Raw genomic sequence first — 24,408 nt, forward strand, 5'->3', positions numbered from 1 at the left:
CCTGGGAGAGAACTAAAACGTGCAGGATGCCGGCCATCCAGGACAGACTTTGGGCACCCCTGGTCTAGACCCTTTAGGTCTTCTGGTTCTGCTCTGCATCCCCAGAATCAGAACCACACAAGCAATATTCAGCTTTCATGCAACACAAATCTGCTACAAACTTCCAGAAAACTGTAAAACAGATGAAAGACTGAGTGCCTTTAAATGAACATTTGACAAACACATCAAAAACACTGGGTTATTTCTTGTTTTTTTCTCAAAAACATGCAATTTTTATTTTATTGTAAATGTGGATCCACAATGTTCACTTTATTAAAGTCTACTCTTTCTTATTGTGTGCTCTCCTCTGTCCACAGGATTTTAAAATCTTCTGATCAGGCCCTACTCCCTTTATACTTGTGTCGTGTTGGTATTAGTCATTGAAGTAAATTAACTTACCAGCCATCTACTATTACAAGGGTATTTGAAGTAACCTTCCTTGTGTGTTTCAGAGTTCTGGAAAGAATCATAATTCCTCACAGGGGTTTGATGTAAATATCCTTACAGATCAGCCTACGTTCAGTTTGAGTAAAAGGAGGCACTCTTTATCTACAACCAAGTCACGTAAACTGATTCCGCTAAATATCACATCCTCTTGCTTAAGCCACTCAATTACTTGGAGATGAAACACAGCATAGTTTTCAGTTGTTTTATCAACTTTTTATTCCACTCATTTTCACAACCATTTACATATTTTCCATAAGTAAAAAAGTGTCAGAAAATTGAGTAAATAACTTGTATAAAATCAAGGATATTACTGACGTATAGCTCAGCACTGTTATTTTCAAAATGATCTAAATTTGTGTTGAAAACAATCAGAAGTACATCCACAAACATCCTCATTATTTCATTGTACACATAAGGTTTAGCGTTTTATTTTTTAATCATGTTATCTTTTTTATTATATGGAGTAATTATCATTCAAACCACCAGTGGGGAAAAGACAGAAACTAAGGAAGCAGCAGATCTGAGTTCAGTCTGTCTCATAGGTTGCCAGTGGTTGGTATTTAGCTTTGGCTCTTCTAGATCGGTAGACGACCACTGCACACGCCAGCAGGCAGCTGACGATGAAGACCAGGTTCAGGCCCAGGCTCAGGCTTGGTCCAGTCGCTGACAAAGAGGGAGCACAGTAAAAACCCAAGTCGTGTTCAGTAACTCAGGCATTTATGAAGCAAAAACATGTCATCAGTTTAAAGCCAAATAATGAGTTATTAATGTGGTGTCTTAGTGGGAGCTGGGAGCTCATGTGGCTGAACTTTCAGTCTCACCTTTGGCATCTTTTGTCCTAGCAAGGCGCAAAGGACCCTGGGAAATGAAGTGGCTGCTTGTCTCAGCTGAAGCGTCCCTCTTCTTGCGATTGTTCCACGAGTTGGAGTTGATGCATCCCTGAGAGCATCGAGTTCCAGGATAGTCGATCTCACACATGATGACCGAGCAGGTGATGTAGACCTGCAGAAACATGGAGGAAAGTCACATTTATCTTTTTTTGTCAATGCATTTAAAAATGTACATTTGCAGAAAATTAGCTGCAATATTATACTTGAATTGAAACAATGTGGAGTGCTGGAGTTGGGTATCAACACCACTAGCAACTCTGCAAGGAAAAGCCTGCTAGATAATGGATGGATGAAACAATTTTGGGTTCCATCCAAGGCCAGTAGGTGTCACTGTTGTGGATGCATTGAGACAAGATGTGTTGGTAGTCAAAAAGCAGTTTTTAATTTGTCACCATAGATGAAGATCTGCAAAAATCCTGACTAAAAGTTTGTTCTCCAGATAAATAACAGTATTATAGGTGGGTTTTTCTTGACATTCTTTATAGTATTTGAGTAGACTTGGTCCCACCCACATTGGGTCCTGTAACACTAAGAAAAAATAACTTTACCTCCTCGTGAGCTCCGATGAACTCAAAAGCCTCCATGCCAAACCTGAACTGAGACTTTGGGCTTTGGTAGATTTGCACTGTTCTGTCCTTCTCACATCTGAAAACAGTGGTTAGAATCTTTTAGACAAACAGAAAAACAGTTTGTAGTAACCAGTAAAAAAAAAGCATAATTTTTTGTTCTCTCAGTACCCGTTTTCGATGATGGTGTAGCTAATGCGGGAGTTGGGGTTGTCGTAGGGAGTCGCCCTGCAGGACTCCACAAACAGCTCAGTGTTTGGGATGGATGAGGTGACCTCGATCTGCATGAAGATCATCTGCTTCAGGTAAACTTCAACTGGGTAGCTGCTGGCGTTTACCTGCTTCCTGAAAAGTTTGCTCTGGAAGAACTCAAACTGGAAGGTGAAAGCACCAAAGCCCTTCTCTCTGAAGGCGTACGGGTTTTTGTGTCTGAATCCCAGGGTCACATTGGTTCGTTTTGGGTAGGAGCAGGCAAAGGCGATTTCAACATCATGCTTCCTGGAAATTATTTGATTTGGGTCAGCTGAAGTGATCGCATTCTGAAAGTATATCGTATCTTCATCTTCCTGGGAAGAAAGAATTAAATAAGTTTGTTACAGTTACAAAACGTCCTGTCCTGATAAATATGCATGACTGACCCTAAAGGAAAATGTTCAGACAGAAGATCTGATATGCACAATAGTTTTCAGAAACACATTTATTCTTTGGTTTGGTTTCTTTGTGTAATTATTTCTTTCATTGTTTAAATCTGCCACAGTGTTTGGTTCATTTTTGTTTCTCTGTACCTCAACCCATGTCCCACAGGCGTTAAGCTCCATGACAGCCACCAAATGGGTTTCGTTGGAGAGTCTTTGGAGGTCACAAGAAGGATCAGTGAGGCTATTCAGATGCAGGTTGTCCTTGTTGCGTTTGATGGTGTAGGTCTTTGCCACTTCTACTGTCATAGTTGTTTCGTTGCAGGTCACAACAGCCTCTACAATGTTCACAGGGTAAATTTTACATCATTATTTTCACATCATTATGGGTAGTGGCAAATGTGTTAAAAAGTTGTACCATTTAAAGTTTCTGATTATTTTAAAGCTTATCAACAAAAAAAGGAAAGTTGACTGCGAGGGCCGACGGTTCAAGGATGGGTGGAAATTATACTATTTCTTCACTGACATACGCAACAACTGTGTCTGCTTCATTTGTAAAGAGACTGTGGCTGTTTTTAAAGAGTTCAATATGAAGCGACATTACCAAGGAGACATGCTGACATATTCGACAAGATCCCAGGGAAGGAGCGCAGCGAGAAACTGAAGCAACTTGAAGCTAGTTTAATCTCACAGCAGCGATATTTTGCAAGAGCCCGAGAGTCAAATGAGAAGCTACAAAGTCTAGTTACGAGGTAGCCGCGCTGATCGCAAAGCATTGCAAACCTTTCAACGAGGGTGAATTTATCAAAGACGGCGTGATGACTATGGTGAAGAAAACCTGTCCTGAGAAGCAGGAAGAGTTTGCCAACGTCCTCCTGGCACGTAACACTGTGGCACGCAGGGTTGAAGAAGTGTCATCAGACATCAAGACAATTGGGAGTCAGAGGAAAGGAGTTTGACTTTTTTTTTCGCTAGTTTGCGAGGAAAGCACAGACGCCGCTGACACTGCTCAGTTACTTATTTTTTTGAGAGGAGTGGACAACGAAATGAACATTACCGAAGAGCTACTTGACCTCAAGAGTATGGAGTGAAAATAGTCTCAAAATATCTGTGTGTAACGACAGGAACAGATTTATTCTCTTCTGTTTGCGCTGCCGTGGATGACATGAAACTCCCGTGGAATAAAAGTTTTGGGATTATTACAGACGGCGCACCATCCATGACTGGCGAATGAAGTGGATTAGCAACACTAATAAGTAACAAAGTAAGTGAAGAAAGGGTTAAAGCTGTAAAACTCCATTGTATCATTCATCAGCAAGTTCTGTGTGCTGAACATCTCCAATACGAACATGTTATGGAACCGGTGAGAGGCTATTAACTATATCCGCTCCAGAGTGGATATAGTTAATACCAGGCCGGTCGGCACCAGCAGCTTTCTCTCGCCAACTTTTACCGACAGCTGGATAAGGACAGATTTTGAGAGATTCGAGCATTTGGTAAGAAAATGCTGAGCTTGATTGGGTCAACGTATTTGTGCGAGAAGACATTCTCGGTTATGAACTTAAATAAGAGCCGTTTGAGGTCACTTACGACACATCTTGCGCATCAATATCACCTTTGAGCCGACCTGGCCTCTGTGCTGCAGTCCAGATCTCAGTATCACCCATTAGATTAATGCAGACACGTCATTTACAATAAGTCTCTGAATAATTTTTGTTTTTTAAGATCAAAATCAGTCATAAATTCAGGGAAGTTTTCAGTTTTCACTCCAGAATAATAAACTTTTAAAAATGTAATCAGCATATGTCATATTTCAAATGAGCCCTGCACTTGTTGATATAACTATTACTTGCTCATTTCTGTTATTTTATTTAAAAATTCTGTAAATATTGAACTGTCATGGTGAGATTTTTTTTATGTTTCAAATGTAATTTGCACTCAAGAGTTACAATCACTTCTTACGGTTTCACGGTTAAACTTCTGGTTAACCGTTAGAAAAAAGTTAGTGTTAAAAAAGTGAGGTTAAGTAAATATTCAATTGCATATGACATGCATGTTTCAAATGAATCAAAAGACATGTTTAAGATCGCTGAAATGAAAATAAAAAAGCAAATGTGAAACACAGAATGGCTTGCTTAAATGTGTTTAAATATATTGCTATTCTATGTAAAGAATGTCCACCCAGGTCGGCTCCCCTACATTTTTAACACACCAAATCTGGCCCCCTTTGCAAAAAGTTTGGACACCCCTGTAGGGGTTTGCCAGCTGCGTCATTGCTGGCCCCCGGACTGTCCAGGGCAAGCCCCGCCCTGACCGTGTTTTCTTTTTGTGTGTGTTTTGGACTGAGTTTCTTCCGTTCGTACCCTGTGGACTCTTTATTTGTTTTATGTTGTCTTTTTAATTTTAATTAGCAAGTAGATTGGATATTATCGAGACTAGCAAAGTTGTTGTGTCCAATGCAGGTACAGAATGTATGTGCAGCTTCTCCTGGATGATATGTACGGAACATTTGGAAAAAGAAAAAAACTGTAAACAAAAATAAATAAATCATGAAGTGGATTTCTAGCATCTAGATGACCAGGAATGAATGTTTGACTACAAACAATTTTTATTTCCTGTCATCTTGATGACATCCCATTTAAAAAGTAGTAAGTGTTTTTATGAAGAAGCTGTTTGGTGTGTAATACAATCATGCAAATATCCATGAACTGTAGATGACTTCATTAATGTCTTAGTTTAGTAAGTATTCAGCTGAAAATCATGAAACATAACTCAGTGCAGAGGAACCAAACCTGGCAGCCATGCTGTCATCCTAGAGCAGAAGCTGCGTTCAGCTAATATGTGCTAACCTGAAAGTTAAACCAATTTCTCCACATGATGCTACTTATTTGAGTTCAAAATTTCATGTTAAAATGTTAAGTAATGAATTAACGAAGGATTAAGGTTATTAGTAATATCATGGATAAACTCCTTTATTGACTCACCATGGTGACTAACATCAACAGTCACACACCGCAGCTCTGAGTGATAGATTCTGCCATACCTGAATTGCAGCAAACAAGAGAAAATACTTTGAACCGTGGAAGAAACGCTGTTGATTAATTTATTTATTCTTTGGCCATGCCATCCAATATGAATCACACCTAGATTACCTAGGCTATGTTTTTAATACTCACCCATCCATTGCTTCAGACACAAAGCAAATGGGGAAATGCCCATCCACTTCATCTTCGGTTGATGTCCATTTTATAATGTATGTATCCGTGGAGGGTCTCTCCTTGAAAATGCCATGTGGGCCTGTCACAATTAGGTCATTAATCCTATAGAGGAACAAATGGTTTTAATGGCAGGATGGAAAGACACACACATTACTATAAAATGAGTCCAAGCAAGAATGAATATGATAAGGAATTTCAAGAACATATAATACATATAATAAACAAGAAGAAAATTGCTTACGTTGCGTGCTCAGCTTTTGAACTGACTTTGATTTCAAGGGTGCGGTTGACGTACGCAGGAAGATTTACTCCATTAACCGGAGTTGGTGCCAAAAAAATGGGAAAGTAGTCACCATCGAGGCATGAAGGAGCATAGTCCCCGTCCACTGGAAATCAGATGACAAATGAATGAGAAATAAGACATTTTGAGCATTTGAGTGAGTTTTAGGAAAAATGTTACTTACCCAGAACAGTAAACTGTAGGGGGAGAATGCTTAAAGGTCCAATTGATGATCGGTAAGATGGTATGATTGGGGCCGTTGTAGTAGAGGTAGGAGGGGCAGTGGTGGTGGTTGGATGAGCTGTGGTGGTTGGATACTCTGTGGTGGTGGTTGGATACTCTGTGGTGGTGGTTGGATGAGCTGTGGTGGTTGGATACTCTGTGGTGGTTGGATACTCTGTGGTGGTGGTCGGATACTCTGTGGTGGTGGTTGGATACTCTGTGGTGGTGGTTGGATGAGCTGTGGTGGTTGGATACTCTGTGGTGGTCGGATACTCTGTGGTGGTCGGATACTCTGTGGTGGTGGTTGGATACTCTGTGGTGGTTGGATAATCTGTGGTGGTTGGATGAGCTGTGGTGGTTGGATACTCTGTGGTGGTGGTGGTTGGATACTCTGTGGTGGTGGTGGTGGTTGGATACTCTGTGGTAGTGGTGGTTGGATACTCTGTGGTGGTGGTTGGATACTCTGTGGTGGTGGTTGGATACTCTGTGGTGGTGGTGGTGGTTGGATACTCTGTGGTGGTGGTGGTTGGATACTCTGTGGTGGTGGTTGGATACTCTGTGGTGGTGGTTGGATACTCTGTGGTGTTGGTGGTTGGATACTCTGTGGTGGTTAAAGGAGCCTGACGTTTACGTCGTGCCATTGCTTGGGGCCACTTTCTTGTGTAGGATCCATCAGAGTAAGTCAGTGTGATGTCTTGGTTGGGGAAGTCCTCCACCACGAGCTCAATTGGGTTGTATCCAGTTTGAGCAGTGTGAGGAGTATATGTAAGGGTGCAGGAATTCTGACAAGAAAGAGAAATGTCTTAAGAGTTGTTTGTCCATCACTCCATCTATCCACCCAAAGGTGTCAGAAACATTGGTAATGTCATGAGCTGCGTATGGCTTTTCTCTCTCCTGAGAGACTCAGGATGACTTGACTTGTTTTATTGGTTTTCATCTTAACTCCAGTTTGAAATATTTTGAAAAATCATGTATTTTGAAAAACAACTTCTGCCACTGCTTGACTTCTTTCCAGCAAAGACCCTTTACACATCTGCAGTTCATCAATTTCTGTTGCTGTTACTTCAACTGAACCACTGGCAGAGTTAAACCACTAAGTTACATAACCTCTATACCAGTCATGTTTCTTCATTAGCAGAGCACACACATATACCTTAAAGCTGCTCAGGTCTTGACATTTATGTTCAGATCATGCAGTGTGATGAGTTGTTTTAAGTACCCAAAAACGTCAGAGTGGAGGGAAACCAGCCATGCTTGTCCCTTGCTCTAGATTATCTGCCACACTCCCATCCTGTTCAAGCACTGTGGCTGAGACAAAGAGTAACTGATTTTTCTCCTGTCAACATTATACTTGCCTGCGAAGAACCCCACAGTACAATGGTACACCCAGAAGATTTTCACTGTGGTGACCACACAAGGGTAGCAAAATGTTACGGTAGTACATCTTAAGAAAATAATCATAATTTTTCCATGGTTCAGGGCCACCACTGCCACACCTTTACGGGCTCCACTGGCTATATGCACCAAATCTTATGGCTCAAAAACATGAAAAAAGCCTGGTGATTTTTGTCCAAAGCTCGGATGATACCAAACCAAACTGATTGAAGTCAGATCAGTAATGCTATTCCTCCAAATTTGACCCTCATCTTTTCCCACATCCTAAATAATTACTGTGGATTTGATCAGAAATGTTTCCCTATCAAGAAACCATCCAGAGATTTCAAGGAGTAGAACTTGAGCTCATGTTAAGTACATAGTGCTAATCAAGCGTATGATGGGAATGTGGAAAGGCTTCGAGTTGCTTCTTTGGGTTGAGTCTAGCTGAGCACCAGGATCTTCCTTCTGTCTCTGGAAAAATACTTCATATCTATTTGGTAAATGAATGTAGTTATGTGTCCCTTTACCATATTTAGATATGACATTTGAAATGAGCATGTTCATCTTAAATGTTTTTGTAAGTTCATTTATTTACATTAAGTCATTAGTTTACATAGAGGTTCTGTTAAATGATAGGAAAGAAAGACATCAGGCACATTTTACTCTTTTGGTATAAATAGATAGATTCTTACCTGATCCAAAGAGAAGCCACTAGGAAGGCTACATATCGAACACTCATTTGTATTTGAATCTGTCGGTAGTCTGCATCTTACTTGGTCACCATCAGGGTCAACAGGTTTGACATTGAATGATCGAGGGCAGTTGTACTTTACTCTGTAATGAGACAAAAGGCCATTAAAAATGGCTGCTACTCTGACTGTTCTGTTCCCAGAAGATTTCTGGATCAATAATTTAATCACAGTAAATTACATTTTAACATTACAACTGTGGCAGAATTTGTGATTATTTAGCACCAATTCTGATAGGAATGATAATCAAATAGATGGATAAACTTAAATGAATGGCATATTTCCTGTCAACCAACATCCATCTTATTATTTACCTAAATAAAATGTTTTATTTCGGTAAAATAAAACTCATTTTATATTCTAAATATAATATCAGGGTTGATGGTGGATAATTTGTATTTATAAGTAAACAAGTGAGTATTAATTACCTGAGAATATTGGGGGTGGTAATGACCGGAGGTCTGTTGGATTCTTGAGTGTCTGATCGGATCCCCATATCCACATGCGTCATCATTCTCTGTACAGCAAAACTAGCCCGCACATTTGGATACCAGTAACCATATCCGTAGTAGTAGTGGTAGCACATTGGGTGTCTGTTAAGTGAGGGGTTTTAATAAAGAAAAGAACGAAGAATTAATGATACTGTTATAGTTTTTAGTAAAATTAATGAAAAGTACAATTGAGCAAATTTACAGAACATTTTCCACGTGCTGGAGGTCTACAGGTTTGGTTGATTTTGAGGAAAAGTAACAGCTTTTATGCCTTCTTCAGAGTGATTTTGTTTCCCTTTGACCTAAAGGTTGATATGGATGGTTATTTCCATGAAACAGAGCACCCAGTTGGGGAAAAGAGCACACTCCTCCAAACTGCGCATACAAGGCTGCTGAGTCTAAAGGAAACTGAATATTCAATGGGACTTTGGAGTAATGACTAATTGTCTTAAGTTTTGTTCAAACAGGCATCCTGATACATTTGGTTCCTAGTAAGTCACCTTAACTGAAGCTTTTCCAGACTTGTAGCAAACTCTGTCCTAAGGTTTAGGGTTTCTATCAGATTTGTAGATGCAGATGAACATGTTGTCCGGTGTATTTCAAAGTCTGTCCCTCTTACTGAACAGAATCCATCCATCCATCCATCCATTTTCTTCCGCTTATCCGGGGTCGGGTCGCGGGGGCAGCAGCTTCAGAAGGGAGGCCCAGACTTCCCTCTCCCCAGCCACTTCTTCCAGCTCCTCCGGGGGAATCCCAAGGCGTTCCCAGGCCAGCCGAGAGACGTAATCCCTCCAGCGTGTCCTGGGTCTTCCCCGAGGCCTCCTCCCGGTGGGACGTGCCCGGAACACCTCACCAGGGAGGCGTCCAGGAGGCATCCTTACCAGATGCCCGAGCCACCTCAACTGGCTCCTCTCGACGTGGAGGAGCAGCGGCTCTACTCTGAGTCCCTCCCGGATGACCGAGCTTCTCACCCTATCTCTAAGGGAGAGCCCAGCCACCCTGCGGAGGAAACTCATTTCGGCCGCTTGTACCCGTGATCTCGTTCTTTCGGTCATGACCCAAAGCTCATGACCATAGATGAGGGTGGGAACGTAGATCGACCGGTAAATCGAGAGCTTCGCTTTTTGGCTCAGCTCTCTCTTCACCACGACGGACCGGTACAGCGCCCGCTTCACAGTAGACGCTGCCCCAATCCGCCTGTCGATCTCCCGTTCCCTTCTTCCCTCATTCGTGAACAAGATCCCCAGATACTTAAACTCCTCCACTTGAGGCAGGACGACCCCCCTGACCCGGAGAAGGCACTCTACCCTTTTCCGGCTCAAGACCATGGCCTCGGATTTGGAGGCACTGAGCCTCATCCCGGCCGCTTCACACTCGGCTGCGAACCGCTCCAGTGAGAGCTGCAGATCACGTTCCGATGAAGCCAACAGGACCACATCATCCGCAAAAAGCAGAGATGCGATCCTAAGGCCACCAAAACGGATCCCCTCAACACCTCGGCTGCGCCTAGAAATTCTGTCCATAAAAGTAATGAACAGAATCGGTGACAAAGGGCAGCCTTGGCGGAGTCCAACTCTCACCGGAAACGAGCCCGACTTACTGCCGGCAATGCGGACCAGACTCTGACACCGGTCATACAGGGACCTGACAGCCCGTATCAAAGGGCCCGGTACCCCATACTCCCGGAGTACCCCCCACAGGGCCCCCGAGGGACACGGTCGAACGCCTTCTCCAAGTCCACAAAACACATGTAGACTGGTTGGGCGAACTCCCATGCACCCTCCAGGACCCCGCTGAGGGTGTAGAGCTGGTCCAGTGTTCCACGACCAGGACGAAAACCACACTGCTCTTCCTGAATCCGAGGTTCGACTATCCGACGGACCCTCCTCTCCAGGACCCCTGAATAGACCTTACCAGGGAGGCTTAAGAGTGTGATCCCCCTGTAATTGGAGCACACCCTCCGGTCCCCCTTTTTAAACAGGGGGATCACCACCCCAGTCTGCCAGTCCAGGGGAACTGCCCCCGATGTCCATGCGATATTGCAGAGTCGCGTTAGCCAACACAACCCCGCAACATCCAGAGCCTTAAGGAACTCCGGGCGGATCTCATCCACCCCCGGGGCCCTGCCACCGAGGAGCTTTTTGACCACCTCGGCGACCTCGTCCCCAGAGATTTGAGAGCCCAGCCCAGAGTCCCCATGCTCAGCTTCCTCAACAGAAGGCATGTTGGTGGGATTGAGGAGGTCTTCGAAGTATTCCGCCCACCGGCCCACAACGTCCCGAGTTGAGGTCAGCAGCGCACCATCCCCACTATAAACAGTGTTGGTGCTGCACTGCTTCCCCCTCCTGAGACGCCGGATGGTGGACCAGAATCGCCTCGAAGCCGTACGGAAGTCTGTCTCCATGGCCTCTCCAAACTCCTCCCACGCCCGAGTTTTTGCCTCAGCGACAACCCGAGCCGCATGCCGTTTCGCCCGCCGGTACCTATCAGCTGCTTCTGGAGTCCCACAGGCCAAAAAGGCACGGTAGGACTCCTTCTTCAGCTTGACAGCATCCCTCACCGAAGGTGTCCACCAACGGGTTCGAGGGTTGCCGCCGCGACAGGCACCAACGACCTTGCGGCCGCAGCTCCGATAGGCCGCCTCGGCAATGGAGACACGAAACATGGTCCACTCAGACTCAATGTGCCCCACCTCCCCCGGAACGTGTTCGAAGTTCTGCCGGAGATGAGAGTTGAAGCTCCGTCTCACAGGGGACTCCGCCAGACGTTCCCAGCATACCCTCACTACACGTTTGGGCCTGCCAGGTCTGACCGGCTTCCTCCCCCACCACCGGAGCCAACTCGTCACCAGGTAGTGGTCAGTGGACAGCTCCGCACCTCTCTTCACCCGAGTGTCCAAGACATACGGCCGCAAATCCGATGAGACGATGACAAAGTCAATCATCGAACTGCGGCCTAGGGCGTCCTGGTGCCAAGTGCACATATGGACGCCCTTATGCCTGAACATGGTGTTCGTGATGGACAATCCGTGACGAGCACAGAAGTCCAACAACAGAACACCGCTTGGGTTCAGATCGGGGGGGCCGTTCCTCGCAACCACGCCTCTCCAGGTCTCACTGTCATTGCCCACGTGAGCGTTGAAGTCTCCCAGTAGAACAAGGGAGTCCCCAGGAGGGGCACTCTCCAGTACCCCCTCTAAGGACTCCAAGAAGGGTGGGTAATCTGAACTGCCGTTCGGCCCGTAAGCACAAACAACAGTCAGAACCCGTCCCCCCACCCGTAGGCGGAGGGAGGCCACCCTCTCGTTCACCGGGGTGAACCCCAACGTACAGGCGCCCAAATGGGGGGCAACAATTATGCCCACTCCATCCCGGCGCCTCTCACCGTGGGCAACTCCAGAGTGGAAGTACGTCCAGCCCCTCTCAAGGAGACTGGTTCCAGAACCAGAGCCATGCGTCGAGGTGAGGCCGACTATTTCTAGCCGGAACCTCTCAGCCTCGCACACTAGCTCCGGCTCCTTCCCCACCAGAGAGGTGACGTTCCACGTCCCGAGAGCCAGCTTCTGCAGCCGAGGATCAGACCGCCAGGGTCCCCTCCCTTGGCTGCTGCCCATAGCACAATGCACCCGACCCCTTTGGCCCCTCGGACAGGTGGTGAGCCCATCGGAAGGGGGACCCACGTCTCCTTTTCGGGCTGAGCCCGGCCGGGCTCCGTGGGTAAAAGCCCGGCCACCAGGCGCTCGCCATCGTGCCCCACCTCCAGGCCTGGCTCCAGAGTGGGGCCCCGGTGACCCGCGTCCGGGCGAGGGAAAACGCAGTCCAAAGTTCGTATTCATCATAGGGGTCTTCAGGCTGCACTTTGTCTGGTTCCTCACCTAGGACCTGTCTGCCTTGGGTGACCCTACCAGGGGCATAAAGCCCCAGACAGCATAGCTCCTAGGATCATTGCCACACTCAAACCCCTCCACCACGATAAGGTGGCAGCCCAAGGAGAGGTACTGAACAGAATGACTGAGCAAAAAGAGTTTTGTTGAGTTTTACTAAGCAGTGGTAAATTGTTTTTGTAAGATTAATATATGAAAATGTATTTGTTACTAGAGCTTGAGTAGCTAGTTATCAAGGTAAGATAAAAAAAACTGACCATTTCACTGGTGTTGAGCTGTCATTTTCATTGCTTGTTTATATGTAACATAGCAGATTTTTACTGTGAACCTGGCTTCACATACTGGGCCCAGCTTAAAATCTGAGGATTCAATGGGACTTTGAGTAATGATTGTCTTAATTTTTGACCTCGAAGGAATTTGCTTATTTACCCTGTGATCAATTATAGAACAACTTTTTGTCATAAAGGCCATTTTAGACTTTAGAGATTGATGAGAGTAGAGCACATATTTTAGATTTTGTGTGCCTGATTCTGTATGATTCACCTGATTGTGCAAAATGCTGCCACCTACAACAAACTCCTTCACCTGCTTCCTCTCCTGCTGCTGTTAAGCTAAACACCAACAATGCTTTCTCTTCTGCAGCCTGAAACTGATGATGGAGGTGGAAGCAAGAAATGTCTCATATCCCAACAGATTCTGTAGACCAGCTAGTCTTCAAATCCAGGCCAGTGTCCCGCAGATTTTAAATATAAACTTCCAACCTCGGCATCCATCTGATCTAAATATATCAATTATTTATTGATATTCTTAAAATGATTAACATGAAACTTGAAAGTTGGAATTTTCCCCTTATCTGAGAAAAGAGCACACTAATGTTAAATTGAGCAGTAAATGAATAAAAAGTAAATTTTTAAATGTCTGAGGCTGTTGTAAGGTTGTTTTATTTCAGGAACTCTTCATCTCACCCTATTTCGAAGGGAAGGTTGCTCGTCAGCTGTCTAGTTGTTCTCGTCTCATATTGTTTCCAGTTAAGCCCATAAGAGCCAGAGGTAACTAAATCTTCAGAGCGTTGTGTCTGAGTCCCACAGTCACCACTCATGCAGGTTCCCTCATAACAGTAGGAGTAGTAGTAGGCAATGTTGGTTTTCTGTTGAATCTCCACCTACAAAAGGTTAACAAAGACTCAGTAGCAAATACTGCTAAATACAAAAAAAAGTGTTAATCTTAACTGCAATAAAAATATTAATATGCTTATCTGTACAAGCAGTGATAGGAGTAGCAACTGTAACATCATCCACAGACTTTATAATAATCTTCTTATCATTATTAAATTCTTTCTGTGACTCATTTTTCACCTAATTGTTAAAAGTAGAGTTGCAAGACACTCACCTCATAAGTCCCATCTGATTTTCTTCCTTTGGGGAAGAAGGTCTCTGATGCACCAAAGGAAGCTTGGGTGTGCCACCAAGAGGCAGCCGTGTCTATCAGCAGCAGATGCAGCAGTACAGTGAAGGTGCCCATCCTGATGGTGCCCATCCTGACCAGTGGTCCGTCCTACAAAAAGCTGCTTCATTTATATCCTGCAACAAGGACCATCATGCATCATTTTCTGGAAGCAGCAAAAATGCAGAACAACTTGTAAGACCTGAAAGTTGTTCCAGGTAAGCTAAGCCACTCTGATAACTCCACCTGTTTAATTTTCAAAAACAATAATTCCCATCATGGGATGGGTTGACGAGCTGAGCGAGAAGCCCAATCTGCTTTAGAGATGTTAAAAATGATAACCCACAAATTATAATAAAACATAAAGCATTATTGAAACATGAATGCAGCTTTAATACATTAAACTCCCTTTTCGGCTCTACTCTGAGTCCCTCCCGGATGACCGAGCTTCTCTCTCTAAGGGAGAGCCCAGCCACCCTGCGGAGGAAACCCATTTCGGCCGCTTGTATCCGTGATCTCATTCTTTCGGTCATGACTGTCGAGAAAAGTCGAGCTCATCCCACTTCCCCATGCTGGAGGTTTTAGTTTAATAATAACAATGAATAAAGTTACCTTTAAAATTGAGTACACAGGTGACATCAAGACCTAACAGTAGAGTCAGACTGTAATAAAATTAATCTGGTTGTGTGTGTTGTTATTATGTCCTGCAAACTTTGCTTTAATTCTACTTTTTTCTATTTAATCATAAAAAATCATAGTCAGGCAGAAAGAGAGTCATGGAACAGGAAGAGCTGGTTTCCTGAAGAAAGAGGAAGTTTCCAGCCTGGCTGAGTATAAAAATAGTTCAGACCATTCCTTATTTTAAAGCATTAAAGGTTTAAAGAATAAAATCTAAACATTTCGAATAATTGGATAAATCCCAGAGTAAAATACTTAAATTAATAATAATAACTTATAATTATGCCAATAATTAATATTGGTTTAACCAGAGGTTGATGTTGGTTTGATTATAAGAATATTTACACTTACTCTTACACTTGTAGAAGTACTTAAAGGTGAAACAAGTAACTGTAACATGGTATCAAATAATTAGAATAATGGATTATTATTGGTTTCTTTTCAGAAATGTCTGTAATAACTTACATGATTGTAGTAAGAATAACTAATAAGTTATGGTTATTATAATATAAATGAATGCTAAATCAGAGAAACTAATTTATAACTTTTTAATCACATTTAAAAGGTTATAAATGTGATTTTGACATTGAACTTGAAATGGTGTAAAATGTTGTAACTATAATTAAAGGTTATTGATGATGTATTGGAGGTAGATGGTAGGTAAAAGGTTAGGGGGAAAGAGGAACTGATGGGAGAGCAGAGATGACCATGGCCTTATTGCTAAACTTTAACTTTCCAAAGAAAAGGTTGGGCAGGAAACAGACGTAGGAGGACTCTTGAGCAACTCGGGGATCATTGGAACAGACATCAGGTAATGAGGACTCCAAGGTGATGGATATGAGATCATCTGTCCAAGCAGTCAGCCAATGAGAGGCACAGCAACAAAGCTAGCCAATGTAAACGCACCAAAAGGTGGATAAACCCTTTATAAGGTGGGAGCAAAAGAGGAATCTTTGGTTGGATCCTTCAGGCAGCTTGGAGCCAAGATGGAGATGGACAAAGAACTCTGCAGCTGAAGAAGAGCCGGGGCCACAGAGCCGGAGACTGTTCTGCACATGGGGACCAACCTGTTAGCAACATGTGGCTTCAAATCGCACTTCTCACATCAGCTGGGTTCAGACCCCCAAGACAAAGACCAAGGCAAAGATGAAGATAAAGACAAAGGCAAAGAACAAAGGCAAAGAGGAAGAACTGGTATGTTCCTTCCGTGGGACCAGGAAGATCGTGAGACGAGGAGAAGGGAGCTACAGAGCTGCAAGACAAGAAGCTGAGGACCGCTACGCGCATGAGGAAGTCACCCTGAGGCCCGAGACCTGCCGCTCTAAGTCAGTACTCTTCCTGTACTGGGAATCTCCTGCTGCTGCAACACCTTCCTCATCATCAGGCCAGTTCTGGGGTTCAAAATGCCAAACTCTGTCCGTCTCTCTCAAAGTTTCCCTTTTTTAGCTCTCAGTGTCAGCATTAGGGAAAGATAGGCTAGATTATTGATTTTACTTATTTGATTATTTCTGCTACTGAATTAAGCTGTACTGACCCTTGCAAAATTGCCTTACTAAAAAAATAATTAGCATTAAGAAAATCTAAAAGATGTTGTGGACATTCAATTAATGAGTCACCTTAAAGTTCTTTGATGGTTGTAAAATAGCTATGAAGTTTGATTCTGGGAGGGAGAAGTGTAAAATGTTTTATAGGTTGCTTTTAGCCAAAACTAAAACAACACCCTTGGGACTCGCCCGAGTCACTAAAACCAACCTGGTTCAGTAACAAGAGCAAGTTGTAATAAAGAGAAAGAGCGACCGTTAACAGGTGTGCTCTGTGAAACTAGTTGGTTGCAGGCTGCTCAATCTGGCTAATTCACAGGGTGAAGAAGGGTGGGACATCTGGAGGGGGAGGTCATCAGAAACCAGGCTAGTCTTTCTCGACGCCAGCTGAAACAGAGTTTACTTCAGTTCTGGACAGGGTAAATCCCATTAGATTTAGAAAACTCAATTCACCCGTTAGATGGAGAGCTGGTAGCACATCTCCCTCCTCTGAGAAGGGGAAGTAGAGAGAGAGAGAAGGGGGGGGGGAGGCGTTGCGCAACAACAAAGTGGCGCCCAACGTGGGGCCAAAGCTCATGACCATAGATGAGGGTGGGAATGTAGATCGACCGGTAAATCGAGAGCTTCTCTTTTTGGCTCAGCTTTCTTTTCACCACGACGGACCGGTACAGCGCCCGCTTCACGGCAGACGCTACCCCAATCCACCTGTCGATCTCCTGCTTCCTTCTTCCCTCATTCGTGAACAAGATCACCAGATACTTAAACTCCTCCACTTGAGGCAGGACCACCCCCCTGACCCGGAGAAGGCACTCTACCCTTTTCCGGCTCAAGACCATGGCCTCGGATTTGGAAGCACTAAGTCGCATCCCGGCCGCTTCACACTCGGCTGCGAACCGCTCCAGTGAGAGATGCAGATCATGGCTTGATGAAGCCAACAGGACCACATCATCCGCAAAAAGCAGAGATGAGATCCTAAGGCCACCAAAACGGATCCCGTCAACACCTCGGCTGGTCTAGAAATTCTGTCCATAAAAGTAATGAACAGAATCGGTTACAAAGAGCAGCCTTGGTGGAGTCCAACTCTCAAAGGAAACGAGTCCGACTTACTGCCAGCAATGCGGACCAGACTCTGACACCGGTCATACAGGGACATGACAGCCCGTATCAAAGGGCCCGGTACCCCATACTCCCGGAGAACCCCCACAACCTCGTCAAATTCTTAAGCACAAAGACATAGTATTCATTAAGAAAATATTACAGTTACAGTTTGCACCAAATGATCCAAACAAATGATGCAAAAACAAATCAGAAAATCTGTCAGAATTTTAAAAAAAATTCTTTATCACTTATATGCACAAACACTTATATGCACAAAACTACTGTTACGCTTCACAGCACAAGTCAGATTCCTTTCTAAAAGTCACAGAATATAACTGCTGTTTTATAGTTATGGCTGAAAAAATATCTAGTTCAACTTCTCAGGTACGAGCCAGAAATACTTTTACACCAAAATACCTTCATATTTCTTGATGTCACTTAATGCAATGACACTGCTTGAAAAGGGAACTGTTCTCCTTTCTGTTCCTCATTTTATCATAAACATCAGAATTCATTTAAAGTGCTGCACAAACCTCTTAAAGGACATAAACTTTTCATGTCTGTAACATCTTGACACCATCTTATCATCTCTTCTTTGGTCCTAAAAAACCAAATAATGATGTAATAATAATGACATGTTTGAGTTTGACTCACCTCATGAGTCCCGCTTAAGTCCTTTCCCTTAGGGGAGAAAGACAACGATGCGCCAAGGTGCGCATCGCTGTCGTTTGTGATTCAGATGCAGCTGCTAACAGGAGCAGGTACAACAGCACAAGAGATGCCATTCTGACCGATGAATGGTCAGAATGGCCATTCATCGGCCATCGCCTAACCCTCTCACAGACAGCCTGTTTGTTGATGAATGGCCATAACAAGCTTTGTTATAAGGAAATAGACTTGAAGTTGATGCCGTTTACTGATCAGCTGATCTGGTTCTGCCTGTGGTTTATTTTAACCTGAATATCATGACACCTCATTCTTTCACCACTGTGTGAAACAAGATCATTGTTGTTTTTCATTTATGTTTGTATGACTTCCAGGAACATAATCACATTCATTGGCTGTTATTCATTTATGTTCCAAGATAATTCTCTCATCTTACTGTGCATCAGATTTCTGTGTGGCTATTGTGAATGATAGTTGTAGGTTTCTTCCACTGGAGTGTGGAGTCAAGCAAAATGCACCTGTCACTCCATCAGCTGCAGTTAAAAGGATCCACTCTTTCATCACATAAGGATCAGCCTTTGTGATAAACTCAGGCCCAGGTCAACTCAGACCCAGGTCAACTCAGGCCCAGGTCAACTCAGACCCAGGTCAACTCAGGTCCAGGTCAACTCAGGCCCAGGTCAACTCAGGCCCAGGTCAACTCAGGTCCAGGTCAACTCAGGCCCAGGTCAACTCAGACCCAGGTCTGCTCAACCAGTCGATCTCTGGAAGGCTTTACATCGTTCTGCAGCAACAAATTAGGGCCCACCTGGGGACACGGTCGAACGCCTTCTCCAAGTCCACAAAACACATGTAGTCAGGTTGGGCGAACTCCTAGAACCCTCCAGGACCCTGCTGAGGGTGTAAAGCTGGTCCAGTGTTCCACGATCAGGACAAAAACCACACTGCTCTTCCTGAATCCGAGGTTCGACTATCTGACGGACCCTCCTCTCCAGGACCCCTGAATAGACCGTATTAGGGAGGCTTAAGAGTGTGATCCCTTCTGTAATTTGAGCACACCCTCCGGTCCCCCTTTTTAAACAGGGGGACCACCACCCCAGTCTGCCAATCCAGGGGAACTGCCCCTGATGTCCATGCGATATTGCAGAGTCGCGTGAGCCAACACAGCCCTACAACATCCAGAGTGTCATGAAATCTGGAATAAGCATGTGAGATCTGTCCAGGTACACGCAGAAAACGGAATAAAGGCCTGAGAAATAACAGTAAACCTTGTATAATGATTTAATGATGATTATGGTTTGTAACAGGTTTAAAATAATAATACGCATGCCAATGAAGAAATGTCTGTAATGTATGATCAAAAATATATGTTCTGTACTTTTAATCAGTTGAGTGTTATAATGCATTATGGAAATTGAGTTTTGAACAACTTGATTGTTGTATAATACTCATTGATTATTAAAGATTAAAGATAATGAGTGAGGAAGGAACATACTGAGGTAAAATGTCGACAAAGTAAAGCATTGAACATGTTTTGTAAGAGGAGGAACTGTGTGGACTGAGCAGGGGCGATGGGTGCGGCAAAATTAGAAGCAGATGGTCAACGGTAAGCAAGTAATAAGGAAGGAATGTGTCATGAGGGAGTTGGGTAGGGTTGGAACTTTCCACAGACAGTGAGACGCAGTGGGAAGGTTCTAAAGTAACGCAGCCCTGCCCCGAAGGCTGCCCTGAGTTGAGAGAGTTTAAAAACTGGAGCGCGGGGGAGAGAAGGCGTTCTTCGTCTGCGGCGCAAAAGAGGAAACAACAAGAGGAAGGAGGCTAAAGACCAGCAGAGGACTACACCCCGGGACCAAGGGAAGCTCCAAGACTTCACGCCGCCTAGAAGGGACGAGTTCCACCAGCCACTGACCCTGGTTCCAGATCCGACCAACTCCTCTGCCTCTACCCAACGCTCTCAACTCTACTGCAGCCGACTTGGAAAAGAGACGGAGGTCAATTAAAGGCAAAGATTCTGTACGTTAGAAGGACAACGTACAGTTCTGCTCCGCTTCTCTTCAGAAAGAGGACTTTGCTCCGGCTGGACAAGGACATCTAAAGATTACAGCTGCCGAGACCAAGAACCATCGGGTATGAGTTGACCTGCCTCCCCCAAAGCCTCGCTCAGTGAACTTAGTGACACAGGTTAGGGATAAGAATAAGGATAGGACGTGATTGATTTTAATTTGATTTTATTATATTTTTACTTAGTTCATAACCTTTGGGAAATTAACCTGCTTGTCATATGCCCCTGCTAAAGCTTGCTTAATAAAATTATATTCTAAAAATTCCAATGAGAATGGTGAATAGTGAGTTTAATTGTGTCAGTCTTAATTATTGTTGGTTCTCCTAAAGGTGGTAAAGTTAACATACATGATTCTAGAGACAGGGTGGCTTTGTGTTTTCCTCTGGTGAGTGTTGAAATAATGACCCTGGGACTTAAATCTAAGTCACTGAATCTAATCTAGCCGTTAACAAGTGCCGTTATTTTAGGAGAGGAGCTACCGTTAACAGGAGTGGTTGTAGGAGTTATGCAGCTGTGAGGGCTACTCAGCTGATTGTTCCTCAACTGTAAAGGGTCATAACTTCTGGATCGAAGGTAGTCAGAGCTAGACGAGTCCTTTCTGACCCCAGTTTAAACAGATAATTCTCCACAAACTATTGCTAGGGTAAGACCCGAGTTTTGGGGGTTTTCCGGACCTGTTAGACAGAGAACTGGGCAGTAGTGAGTCCGAAGAGTTGTGAGGCGTAGGCGGGACTTACTATTGGGTAGTAACAAACAAGAGCCTTAAGGAACTCCGGGCGGATCTCATCCACCCCCGGGGCCCTGCCACCGAGGAGCTTTTTGACCACCTCGGCGACCTCATCCCCAGAGATTGGAGAGCCCAACCCAGAGTCCCCAGGCTCAGCTTCCTCAACAGAAGGCATGTTGGTGGGATTGAGGAGGTCTTTGAAGTATTCCGTCCACCGGCCCACAACGTCCCGAGTTGAGGTCAGCAGCGCACCTGCTGACCTCGGTGTTGGTGCTGCACTGCTTCCCCCTCCTGAGACGGCGGATGGTGGACCAGAATCGTCTCGAAGCCGTACGGAAGTCTTTCTCCGTGGCCTCTCCAAAGTCCTCCCACCCCCGAGTTTTTGCCTCAGCGACCACCCAAGCCACATGCCGCTTCACCCGCCGGTACCCATCAGCTGCTTCTGGAGTCCCACAGGCCAAAAAGGCCCGATAGGACTCCTTCTTCAGCTTGACAGCATCCCTCACCGAAGGCTTCCACCAACGGGTTCAAGGGTTGCCGCCCTGTTGGTGCCGCCGTGACAGGCACCAACAGCCTTGCAGTCACAGCTCCGATAGGCCGCCTCGGCAATGGAGGTACGGAACATGGTCCACTCAGACTCGATGTCCCACACCTCCCCCGAAGGTGTTCGAAGTTCTGCCGGAGATGGGAGTTAAAGTTAAGGCTCCGTCTCACAATAATAAAAAGCATTTTGAAGAAAATAAAAAATATCATTAAAGAACTTACCTAATAATAGGGAGGGTTGTTGTGACGGGAGCTCTGTTTGATTCGCCGGTATCGGATCGGGTTCCCAGGTGGATGCTTGTCATCATTCTCCAATGAATGAGCCATCCTTTGGGGTTTTCTATCCAGATGCCCATCTTATAGTGGAAATTGTAGTAGTTTGAGTAGCTGGTGGGTAGCTAGTTTAGCAAAAACGCTTTTCAAGTAAATTGTTGACTGCTAAAATTTAAAGATATTTTATTTTACACAAAATAAGATGTTGCATCGAAACTTTCATTCATTATTTGTCATCTTACATAATTTGAAAGGGAAGGTTGGTGTTGAGTTTTCTCCTTGAAACTACTTCGACTTGTTGCCAGGTGAGATTAATTGAATTACGGCCAATAATTGTGGTGTTGCTCTGGGTCTCCACCCCGCAGTCACCTAGTGTGCATCTGTAGGAATTCTCATGGTTTTCATATCCAATTGGTTTATAGCGAATTTCCACCTGAAAAGCAAACATGTTGCTTGAATTTCAAACTATTGTACTTTATAAGACAACAAGAAACATTTTATCAGCAGCAATTATTGACATAAAATGAGGTAAAACAAAAAGACATACAAATTTTAAAGTGTATCTTTCCGCCTGGTCACATCACTGAACAGGTAACTTACCTTTAACATTTTAAAGACATTTCTTTTTAAAGGTATTTTGGTGTAAATGTATTTGTGGTTTGTAACTGAGAAGTTGAAATTGTAGCTAAAAATACTAAAGGAATTTTGTAAATGTAGATATTTTGTCACAACTACAAAAGAGCAATAAAACCTCGTCAAATTCTTAAGCACAAAAGACATAGTATTCATTAAGAAAATATTACAGTTACAGTTTTGCACCAAATGATCCAAACAAATGATGCAAAAACAAATCAGCATATCTGTCAGAATTTTAAAAAAAATTCTTTATCACTTATATGCACAAACACTTATATGCACAAAACTACTGTTACGCTTCACAGCACAAGTCAGATTCCTTTCTAAAAGTCACAGAATATAACTGCTGTTTTATAGTTATGGCTGAAAAAATATCTAGTTCAACTTCTCAGGTACGAGCCAGAAATACTTTTACACCAAAATACCTTCATATTTCTTGATGTCACTTAATGCAATGACACTGCTTGAAAAGGGAACTGTTCTCCTTTCTGTTCCTCATTTTTATCATAAACATCAGAATTCATTTAAAGTGCTGCACAAACCTCTTAAAAGGACATAAACTTTTCATGTCTGTAACATCTTGACACCATCTTATCATCTCTTCTTTGGTCCTAAAAAACCAAATAATGATGTAATAATAATGACATGTTTGAGTTTGACTCACCTCATGAGTCCCGCTTAAGTCCTTTCCCTTAGGGGAGAAAGACAACGATGCGCCAAGGTGCGCATCGCTGTCGTTTGTGATTCAGATGCAGCTGCTAACAGGAGCAGGTACAACAGCACAAGAGATGCCATTCTGACCGATGAATGGTCAGAATGGCCATTCATCGGCCATCGGCCTAACCCTCTCACAGACAGCCTGTTTGTTGATGAATGGCCATAACAAGCTTTGTTATAAGGAAATAGACTTGAAGTTGATGCCGTTTACTGATCAGCTGATCTGGTTCTGCCTGTGGTTTATTTTAACCTGAATATCATGACACCTCATTCTTTCACCACTGTGTGAAACAAGATCATTGTTGTTTTTCATTTATGTTTGTATGACTTCCAGGAACATAATCACATTCATTGGCTGTTATTCATTTATGTTCCAAGATAATTCTCTCATCTTACTGTGCATCAGATTTCTGTGTGGCTATTGTGAATGATAGTTGTAGGTTTCTTCCACTGGAGTGTGGAGTCAAGCAAAATGCACCTGTCACTCCATCAGCTGCAGTTAAAAGGATCCACTCTTTCATCACATAAGGATCAGCCTTTGTGATAAACTCAGGCCCAGGTCAACTCAGACCCAGGTCAACTCAGGCCCAGGTCAACTCAGACCCAGGTCAACTCAGGTCCAGGTCAACTCAGGCCCAGGTCAACTCAGGCCCAGGTCAACTCAGGTCCAGGTCAACTCAGGCCCAGGTCAACTCAGACCCAGGTCTGCTCAACCAGTCGATCTCTGGAAGGCTTTACATCGTTCTGCAGCAACAAATTAGTGTTTGGACTTGCCTTATTGAAAGTTCAGAAGCAGAGACAGAGGAGAGAAAGAAGAAAATTCAGTGAAAGCGGAGAGGGAATCTAGGTTTGTTAGGACTTTCTGTGTGCTTTATTCAGAAATGTTGATATATTTTATGAATAATTCATAGTTCAGTAGTCATTTAATGTATTATTTCATTAATATTTTACTAATGTGGTTTACCAGTTTGGATAATCTGACTTCCTATCAATGAAGAAAAATCATGCTAAGCTGAAATGCACCAGACCTGAAGCCCAGGGGCGGTTCTAGATGGGGGCCAACCGGGGCTCTCAAGAAATTATACTAAATAAATTCTATAAAATATTCAGTGGTGGATATTTTTTAAACGTTCACAATTTTTTTATGTATTATTAAAAATACATTAAAATTATTTTTAATAAAAATTAATTTAATGAATTGAAAATTATAGTGTTGCACTTTTAGCT

General features: G+C 43.8%; 1 protein-coding gene across 1 annotated transcript; it reads right to left on the bottom strand.

Moving 5' to 3' along the window:
* Positions 1 to 677: 677 nt before the first annotated feature.
* LOC145551194 (uncharacterized) lies at positions 678 to 14,377 on the bottom strand. Its single transcript, XM_081605610.1, has 13 exons — positions 14,187 to 14,377; positions 13,763 to 13,959; positions 8,852 to 9,016; positions 8,367 to 8,508; positions 6,260 to 7,079; positions 6,037 to 6,181; positions 5,754 to 5,897; positions 5,562 to 5,620; positions 2,728 to 2,915; positions 2,114 to 2,508; positions 1,925 to 2,021; positions 1,308 to 1,488; positions 678 to 1,149 (listed from the first exon to the last, which is right to left on the bottom strand). The coding sequence occupies exons 1-13, from the start codon at positions 14,331 to 14,333 to the stop codon at positions 1,013 to 1,015; spliced, it is 2,817 nt and encodes a 938-aa protein (XP_081461736.1). The 5' UTR covers positions 14,334 to 14,377; the 3' UTR covers positions 678 to 1,012.
* Between the last annotated feature and the right edge of the window lie 10,031 nt (positions 14,378 to 24,408).

The sequence above is a fragment of the Poecilia reticulata genome, chromosome 3 (assembly GCF_904066995.2).
Source record: "Poecilia reticulata chromosome 3, P_reticulata-male-v2, whole genome shotgun sequence".
In the NCBI taxonomy this organism is placed as follows: Eukaryota; Metazoa; Chordata; class Actinopteri; order Cyprinodontiformes; family Poeciliidae; genus Poecilia; species Poecilia reticulata.